The 10,431-nt window shown below is 31.2% G+C and overlaps 1 protein-coding gene and 1 long non-coding RNA gene across 2 annotated transcripts; one reads left to right on the top strand and one right to left on the bottom strand.

Annotated features, from left to right (window-relative positions):
- Positions 1-17: 17 nt before the first annotated feature.
- Positions 18-10,014, bottom strand: LOC141447788 (uncharacterized). The gene is made up of 7 exons (XM_074115636.1): positions 9,181-10,014; positions 8,803-8,899; positions 8,406-8,487; positions 7,523-7,605; positions 6,926-7,091; positions 514-1,084; positions 18-397 (listed from the first exon to the last, which is right to left on the bottom strand). The coding sequence occupies exons 1-6, from the start codon at positions 9,234-9,236 to the stop codon at positions 1,020-1,022; spliced, it is 549 nt and encodes a 182-aa protein (XP_073971737.1). The 5' UTR covers positions 9,237-10,014; the 3' UTR covers positions 18-397; positions 514-1,019.
- Positions 7,597-10,130, top strand: LOC141447910 (uncharacterized). Its single transcript, XR_012454673.1, has 3 exons — positions 7,597-8,199; positions 8,776-8,935; positions 10,011-10,130. It is a non-coding gene; the product is annotated as an uncharacterized lncRNA (long non-coding RNA).
- The last annotated feature ends 301 nt before the right edge of the window (positions 10,131-10,431 follow it).

Genomic DNA, 10,431 nt, shown 5'->3' on the forward strand with positions numbered 1-10,431 from the left:
AATTTACTTACGTAATACTTCATTTTATTTTGCTTATGACCTATTCGACAATCCTTTATGGTTGGCGTTGTATTGTAAATATATTCAAGAGAAATCTTTTTTGTCACTGAAAGTGCTGATTATACTGGCATAAAATTTCTTCAACATTTAGTTTAATATTGAAATACAAGTGTACCAAAGCCGTAGTATGAGTTCATATGCATCAGCTTCAGGGTAAGTAAAGTAATGCCAATTTTCCCCGGCGGGCTTTACTTCGAACTATCAAATTAATAATATAATTATTTCTCACTTAACCCATTACATAAAATCCAAGGTCTAGACCGAGGAATTGAACCTAGTATCACAACACATCTTAGCTTTGCATGCCTCGCCTCTACCCGCTCAGCTAACGTGGTGCCTACAAAGAAAAATAATGTTTATAACAATATCAAGGAAATATAAAAAAAAAAAAAATGTAACTATTACAAAAAGTAATAAATTAATTTACATATAAGTATGCATAATATGAATTACATTTTACAAAACAGATACATCAATTAAATTTGTGAACATAAAACTATTTAAATAATAATTATGATCATGATTTCAATTAAATATATATTAAATATCGCATATGTGAAAATTATGGTTACATTCTATAAATAAAGTAGCATTAAATTTGTGAATATTATAACCATTAAAACATCTCTTAGGAAAAATAAATTGATCAAATTTAGGTCTATAAAGAGGATTCTGAAACACTTGTTTGGAGAGCGATGCCAGATAATATCAAGGATTTCATCCAACACATCTCGCCTATTTTTTTGTTTCTCACTCCGAATGGTTTTGGTTTTTCATCTAACTTCAGAGATAATCCACAGGTTTGTTTACAAAAAGTATGACTTCCACTGATAAAGCTTCTGTCCACACTGACTGAATTTTTGGAACCTTTCCATTAAGGAATTTTCTCTAGCTGAATCTCACCGAATAGATAACAAATATTCACACTGTTAAACTTAAAACCGTTGAAGTCGATTAAATTATAAATCTGCCTGTATCTCCCTGTAGTAACTGTAGACAACTAAGATGAAATAGGATCCGATTACTGAAATAGAATATTTAATTTTTATTTTTTTAAATCCATTTTAAGGGTATTTTAAAAATCGCAATCCCTAGATTCGAAGGCATTTATTTTTAAACAAATATATCCATCTTATTTATCGTTAGAGGGTTGGTTGGTAATGTTAGTGCGGAGTCAACTAAAAGTCAACTAGGAAACTTCAAACTAAATTTTAAATCAAACTTGAAAATTTTGGTTAAAATCCGGGCGACATCTACGTATTTAGAAATTTTCAAAACTTCTCTCGTTGCCTCTAATAATATTTAATTTAATTAAAAGTTTCACCTTTTTGCAATTTTTTTTTTCACACATACACAATTTTCTTAAAATCACTTGTTCGAACTCAGTACACATCAGAACCAATATTTGGTGAAAACTATATCGACATTTAACTAGATGTTAAAGGGAAATTTTAATGTTAGAGGGAAATTCTAGTAATTGCCGCCAGAACATAGCGTCGGTAACATGGAGTTCATTCTAAGTGTAAATTGTAATACGTTCTGTATTTTGTATTGTGCCCTTTTATGTGATTAGTGTTTTGCTTAAATAAAGTCTTAAGAATTTATAACGTGTCTTCTCAATTTAAGAACCATTCTATCAACAATTCTATCAGGTTATGAGCCCAGAAATATCTCTTAAAAGTTATAGTTTATTATCAGTGGAAGTTGATATTTTTTACTGAATCGAATCAAAGCAAAATGGAAGTAGTAAAAGGAACATTACCAATTAATAAATTAAGAGGCAATGAAAATTGGAACTTATGGAAATTCCAAGTGGAAATTTTGCTGAAATCAAAGGGCTGGTTAGAGTGTATAGTAAATCCACAAATTGAAGCTAGAGAAACTGAAAAAGTTCGTAATGATGAAAGAGCTCAGGGCCTTATTATAACTTTAATTGAGGACAGAATTATATCATATTTGCTGAACTGCAAAACGTCATATGAAATGTGGAATAAATTATGTAGCTTATTTGAGCAACAATCAAATGTAGGAAATTATCTTTTACAGAAGCAATTTTTTGAATATCAGTTTAAAAATCGAGGTTTGGGAACACATATATCAGATTTAGAAATTTTAGTAGCTAAATTGAAAGCACAAAAAGAGAGCATTAGTGATACAATGTTAATGACCAAGATTTTGTCTTCGTTACCACCAGAATATAAACATTTTGTGTCAGCTTGGGAATCTGTATCTGAAGAACAAAGAACGTTAAGTAACCTAACTTCTCGTCTATTTATTGAAGAAGGTAGAATGAAAGAAAATGAAAGTTTAAATGTTAACGTAAATGCCTTTACTTCAAAGAGGATGAACAGGTACTCTAAACAAAAGGAAAAGTATCAACAATCAAATACCTTTCAGAAGCCGGCAAATAAGAAATTTCCTTGCCATTTTTGTGGTCGTATAGGACACTTTATTGCTGATTGCCCGATTAAGTCTCAAAAAGAAGAATATAAACACAATAGAAATACTAATTATGAACATAAGAAGAAAGCAGCCTTTATTAGTTTAAATTTGATTGAAATTTTAGCTGATGAACACTCCTGGATTGCGGACAGCGGAGCAAGTGATCATATGTGTATCAAAAAGGAATGGTTTGAAGAATACAAGAAATTTGATGAACCCTTATCAATTAAAATTGGAGATGGTTCTTTTCTCCAAGCTCTTGGACAAGGTAAAGTTGAAATATTAGCATACAATGGTAAAACTTATATTCCTACTGATCTTACCAAAGTACTGTATGTCCCCAACTTAAAATTTAATTTATTTTCTACCAGTGCAGCTACAGAAATGGGCTATAGTATGATCTATGAGAAAAATGATTGTAAAATTATAAAGAATAATTTGGTCTATGCAATTGGAAATAAAAAGGAAAAATTATTTTATATGGATTTTAAGTTACCTACAAGTTCTATAACCTGTCATAGCGCAAAAAAGATTGAATGCTTAAGAACCTATCATGAAAAATTTGCACATCAAAATGTCACTCAAGTCAGAAAAATTTTGGAATTAACTGGAACAGAGTTCATAGATGATAAAAATTTCTTTTGCGAATCCTGTATGATTGGCAAACAACATAGATTACCCTTTAAAGCAAGTGCTTCAAGAGCAACTAAACCTGGAGAAATTTTACATATAGATCTTTGTGGACCGATGGAAGAAGATTCTTTAGGAGGATCTCGATATTTTTTACTCGTTAAGGATGATCTTAGTCACTTCAGAATGGTTTATTTTTTAAGAAATAAAAGTGAAGTAAAAGAAAAAATTAAAATGTGTGTAAATTTTGTAAAATACAATGTGAATCATCGCATTAAAATCATAAGATCTGACAACGGAACAGAAATACTCAATTCTTATGTAAAAGAAATAACAAATAAAGAAGGTATTTTACACCAAGTCTCTTGTAAGTATTCACCAGAACAAAACGGCAGAATAGAGAGAGAAATGAGAACAATTGTTGAAGCCGCTAGGACCCTGATTCATGCCAAAAGCTTGCCGAAATCACTTTGGGCAGAAGCAGTAAACACTGCAGTATATACTATAAACATGACTGGCAAAAGCAGTATAGAAAAGAAAACTCCATTAGAAGTTTGGTCTGGAGGAAAGATAGACATTGGTAAGTTACATGTTTTTGGTGAAACTGTCTTTGTGCATGTGCCGAAGCAGAAGCGACTTAAATGGGACCCTAAAAGTAAAGAAGGACTATTTATTGGTTACAGTGAATCTTCGAAAGGCTTTAGAATCTATTTCCCAGAAAAAGGTGAAGTTGAAGTAGAACGAGACGTCATCTTTGTTCAATCAACACATGAGAAAGGAATATCCCTTGATATTTGTAATAACCAAATTAGTAATGAATATAAGAATTATGAAGAACAAAAGGAATCAACATTGTTGTCTGAAGAGAAAGAAGATATATATGGTGAAAAGCAGGGAGGAGAAAATAAAGAAACGAATGAAACTGAAACTATACAAATTGAAAGAGAAGATAAAGAAAAACGAAAAACAAACCAAGAAAATGAACAGAAAAAGGAAAACGAGCAGTATAGTCTGAGAGACAGAAGGTTATTAAAGAAACCACCAGATTTGGAAAATTATCTATTAATTGGAGAATGTGAGAATTTATCTACATCAGAAGCTTTAATTAACCCAAATTGGAAACAAGCAATGCAAGAAGAAATCGATGCACTACATAAAAATAAAACATGGCAAATTGTGGATCTACCTGAAGATAAAGTACCGTTAACAACTAAGTGGGTTTTTCGAAAGAAATACAAGAAAGATGGCACCATAGAGAAGCATAAAGCAAGGTTGGTTGTGCGAGGTTTTCAGCAGGTAAAAGGATTAGATTTTAAAGAAACATATGCTCCTGTTGCACAACATGATTCTATAAGATTTCTAATTGCTCATGCAGTAAAAAAAAAAATTTAAAATACTTCAGTTTGATATAAAAACGGCCTTCTTACATGGAGAATTAGATGAAAAGATATATATTACACAACCCGAAGGTTTCGTTGAGAAATGTAATGAAAACAAAGTATGTCTACTAAAGAAAAGTCTTTATGGATTAAAACAAGCTCCAAGGAAATGGGGAGAAAAATTTAAATCTTTTCTTGAAACTAAAAATTTTAAAGTATTAAAGTCCGATTCATGCGTATTTTTTAACAAGTCATCAGGAATTATAATTGCTCTGTATGTAGATGATGGATTGGTAATAGGAGAAAATCTGTATGAAATGGAACAACTAATGTTGGAATTAAACAAAACGTTTGAAGCTACCTGGGGAGAAGCTAATAAATACTTAGGTATTGAAATAAAACAGCGGAAGGATGGATCAATTCTCATCAACCAGAGTCAGTATACGAAGAAAATTCTTCACACTTTTAACATGAATTATGCAAACTCAACCTACACTCCGATGGAAACTTTGAAAAATACATCCGATACAATTGCTAAAGGAAAACCGTATCGTGAGCTGATAGGAAGCCTGTTGTATTTGTCAACTATGACTAGACCAGACATATCATTCGCAGTAAACTATCTCAGTAGATATGTAGAGAGTCCAAAGTCAGAACATTGGCTTCAAGCAAAAAGGATATTAAGGTATCTCCGTGGTACTATTAACTATGGTATCAACTACAATGGCGCAAGTGAATTAATCCTGTACAGCGATGCAGATTTTGCAGGCAGCGTGGAAGATCGAAGATCAACATCTGGATATGTTTTGATGTTTTCAGGAGGAGCAATATCGTGGGCATCCAGAAAGCAGAAAACAGTGGCACTTTCGACTGCAGAAGCAGAGTTCGTCTCAGCAAGTGAAGCTATTCGAGATGTGTTATTTATAAAAAAGTTCGGCTTAGAATTGGAAGCAGTGATTGATTTTCCTATACCACTATACGTAGACAATCAAAGCGCAATTTATATGATTAATCAAGAAGATGGAAAAGCGTCAAAACGTACTAAACATATTGACACCAAGTATCATTTTATTAAGGAGAAACTAGGAGAAGAAATTGAAATCGAACACATCAGTACAAATGAACAACTTGGAGATTTATTGACCAAGCCACTTCAAAGAAGAAAATTCGAATACTTTAGAAGTTGCTTAGGAATAAGTGAATAAAGTTATTTTAAAGAATAATTAAAATTTAGGAGGAGTGTTAAAGGGAAATTTTAATGTTAGAGGGAAATTCTAGTAATTGCCGCCAGAACATAGCGTCGGTAACATGGAGTTTATTCTAAGTGTAAATTGTAATACGTTCTGTATTTTGTATTGTGCCCTTTTATGTGATTAGTGTTTTGCTTAAATAAAGTCTTAAGAATTTATAACGTGTCTTCTCAATTTAAGAACCATTCTATCAACAATTCTATCACTAGATCAACAAATTTACTGGATAAAAGGAAAATTTAGAAATTCAGCCAGCTTAGTTTCCAATTAAGTACAAGTGAGTCATAAAGTTCCTCAATTTTTGTAAAACCTATAGAGTTACCTACAGAATATAGAAATTTACTGTTACTAATTTTCTTTCGATTTTTAGTCCGATCTTTCTATACAGCATTATTATTTAATTCGCCTTTTTTTTAATCTGATGACTGTTACTTTAAATGTCCACTTTCTTGATTAAACTTAAGCTTTTATTCCGAGTCCTGAATTTCTTCTTCAGGTGTGATTCTTCCACTTTAGGAATATTTAATGCCCTTCTTCTGCGAGCTTACTCTGAATAACTAATAATTTCAATTTTTCTGAATAACTTCATTAATAGTTTTGAGTTATCTCTTTCTTCTTTTGACCGCCGTACATATTTGAAAGATTGGTATTCATAAACATATTGTTCATCACTTCAATTTTCTTCCCTTCTAATTTAAACTTTATATAATTCTTTAAATTCCCTGAAAAAATAGTTTCGAAAACAAAATGTCCAATCGCTCTGTACTTTCTTTCAACCAGTTTAATTCTGTTCTAAAATTTTGTTGATATCTCCGACTATCAAGGACAAATTTGAGAGATTCTACTCAAGATTTTAAGAGATCCCAGTACAAGTAAATTTGTTAGAAAATTATGTGAGTACAGAATATATCCTTAAACACTAACTCAAGCAATGTGTCTAATATGTCTGCAAGATTAGTAGAAAGTTGACCCAACTGGCTCTAAACTGATTTCTGAAAACCAACTGATTTCGACTAGATCTGTGGTGGCCACCACAGATTTAGTTAAATTGTTCAATTTTAAAGGCACATTTTTCTTAAAAACGTGAATTTCGATACTTTAAAAAAAAACAAAAGTAAAATATATTTACGTTAATCTGAAAAAAACAAACAAACAAATACATACTGAATGATAAAATCAACCCGATAACTTCTACTCCAACATCAACACCTCTATATTCATCTGTTACTCCTTGTGGTAGCAGTATTATCCTTGATATACTTAATGCAAGATTAATGACAAGGACTATGATACTTATAACCACCCACAGTCTGATATAACTCATATTTTGCTGAAAAAAAAAATAAATAAATAAAATAAAATGAAGCATATCAGATCAAAAATAAGTTGATTCATTGTTTGCTTATGGAATCCTTTCACTGAGATAAGAGAAGCTGCGAATAATTCATTCTTAATATTCGTTTCATCCTACTAAAATCCGCTGCACAATTCCTAACTTAAGCAATCCACCAAAGGCGTTTTAAAGAGAAGATCCGGCAAAAAATAATTACATTTATTCACCAACGTTAAAGTGCTACTTCCCAAGTTGTATAGTATTAACGGAATACTTTGAACTCGGATTATTAATCGTGAGGCGAAATTAAGTAAATTATCACAAATTCTAAGCTGAAGACAATATATATAGTATTTACTTATAAATATTAACGTTTAAGTAAATATAGAAATAAGAATATATTTTTATATTACTATTGGAATACTTACCTTATAGATGCTGAAAAGAAGAAATATTCCCAAAATAGCGTTAATGCAACATAAAACAAGAGAAACGGCTACTACAGCTGTATCTGCGACAAAATTTACAATGAATTAATTCTTATAGAATACATAACTCATTTCAATCACTTAATTTTCTTATTAAAACTCTGTCTCATCATTGTCCTATCTGCGATTAATTAGCAATTTTTTTTATTTTTACACTTCTCACACATACATACGCGCTCAAACATACATATATGATTTAATCGATTGATAGAATCATATTTATCAATGGGAGTTTAAATTTAACAATATAATTTAACTTTCACCTAAATATCTGAACGATTTCAGCTAGCAAAAGTGAAACTGGTTGACTAAGGGAGATTAAGTTAAATAAATTATCACAAATTCTAAGCTGAAGACAATATATATAGTATTTACTTATAAATATTACCGTTTAAGTAAATATAGAAATAAGAATATATTTTTATATTACTATTGGAATACTATAGGTTTGATCCTATAATAATTACCGCTTGAGTATGTGCTATGAGTGTGAGTGGTGAATTTAGAGGTATTACACAACAAACACCTTGCGTTCTATTGTGTGGTACATTTGAAAGAGCTGATTGATGGATTATTCCATTTATGAAATTATTTAATTAATCTTCACTGAATCAAATGTAAGTATTAAACATGCTAAGGCCGGCACACCTATTAATTTACTAAATAACAGAGTGAATGAAGATACTAAGAGTACACATTTCTGTCAAGCAGTGATTCATTGCGAATTCCAACTTTCAAAACAAATTTGCTGCAATGATCACTTTTTTTTTTTAATTTATGTCTAATATTAATACTCTTATTAATAGTATATTAAAAGCTCTACCTGCATTGCCTATATTAACAAGCTTCTTCGTCTCGTCACGAAGGGATAGGTCACAGTATATCATTCCGATTATGCCAAAGATCTGTAACGAAACTCCTGCAGATTAGTTATTTTGTTTAAAGATTTCTGCAGACATATCTATCATTAATGTTTCTATAAAAATGAACAAAATATAGAAATTATTCTGTTGTTTTGAAATACTTGTCATGTTCAACTTCTTATTTGTATCTTATGCTACAAATTATGAATGAAAAAAGATCATTAAAGCTTTATTGAAATAAAAAGTATTGATGAAATTGACTATAGAGGAAAACTAAGAGTAATTATCCGGTTTCTTTTATCTAGTATTTTATTTATTTATTTTTTAAAGTTGAGCACCAATTATAGCATGAGTTACCGTTTCAAGCCAGCCTATGATCTTAGATCCCGTTTCAGTGGTAAAACAGCAACAGCAGGTTTTTAATTGTGGTATTCCTGGCATTTTCTTTCCAAACCTACAACAACAATCAGCTGATATCAGGCAAGTTATGGTAAATTGAATGCATTAACACTACAATTGATTGTAAAAATGGAAACAATTTTATGTTATTAAGTTGATAATTTGAAACTAGAGCTACATGGAGTTGAAGCTTATTCTTTATCCCCATCGCTATTTTCATTACCATTAACCTAACTTCAAATGAACGGCTCGGTTATTTAATCTGCTCACTAAAAAAATGGATAATTTCACTCACTATTTCCACAGTAAAGCAAAATGGGAATGAAAATAACAGACCTATAAAAGGTAATCGACGCTGCAAATGGCGTGCTGATCGAATGCAACATTCTCATTCACTTTACAACAGTCACTTAAAATAAATTCTAACAGAAAATCTTCTACTTCCATGAAGTTCACTTATCTCATCCCAGTCGGAGCCACGCAAGAATGGATCATTCTTGGACCTGTTTATTCATTACTACCATTAATTGCACGCCTAAAAACGAAAAAGTAAACCTTACTTTTTACGCGGTTGACTTTACAATAAATAATAATAGCTTCAGTAGTTAGCACACATACGTACATACCTGTATAAATCGTAAGTTCATAAAGAAAACACAAAACCTTCACGATCATACACAACTACTCACACATTCTTACATTTAAGCAGAAACATTCATATGCGCATGCATTTTTATTCCCATACATAAAATTACTTATGTACATATATAAGATATATAAATATATAAGTGCCAACGTCTATTATTATTATTCTGCTTAAATATACAATATGAATTTGTATTATTTTTTAGTAAAGTAATCGCCTAGTTTATCAGGCGAGGCTTAACGCCCATCAACCTATTAGGTGTCGTGGACGGGGGCGGAAGCTCATACTTTAAACAATTGTTTACTATAAACAATTTTTTCGAACAAATAAGAAGTAGTCGTGCAAAAAACACTCGACCACTAGAGCAACACCGCCCTCTTTTAGAGACTGTAAACTATTAATATTTAGGATTAAACTAGCGAAAATTCGGTCAAAATTTAGTTATTTTGAAACCTCGCTAGTTTAATCCTAAATATTCTGTCTATATCCTTTCAATTAATTTCACAAATTCTGGATGCAGTTCCTTCGAAAGAAAGTCAGCAGCTGGCCAAGCGACTGCAAGAAGCGAGATTTTCCTGCGACCTATTTGGTTCTAGTAGAGTACAGCTTATGTTCTACAGATTTTTGGGTAACCCTGCTGCAATTTCATCACCTATTCTGAATAAGGCAGAACCTTTTAAAGTATTCTCTGAAGTGACTATATGGCGTACACGTGTAGGTGTTCACAGCATTCAAAAACGAATAATCGTAGGAATTTCTAATGTAATTATCTGGTTTAGGTTTAGGTAAGTATAAATTAATAACTCAATTACAACATAAATTTTATAGCTCATACATTGTTCTGAAAATTGGTTAAAATGGTCTCTCACTCTCTCTGTGTATTTGTGAAGCAAAGAACAATAGCAGAAAGTGTAAATTTGGTATTTCTCTTCGTTCCACTG

This window comes from Rhodnius prolixus, unplaced genomic scaffold (assembly GCF_049639745.1).
Source record: "Rhodnius prolixus isolate KJV_2025 unplaced genomic scaffold, Rpr scaffold_1, whole genome shotgun sequence".
In the NCBI taxonomy this organism is placed as follows: Eukaryota; Metazoa; Arthropoda; class Insecta; order Hemiptera; family Reduviidae; genus Rhodnius; species Rhodnius prolixus.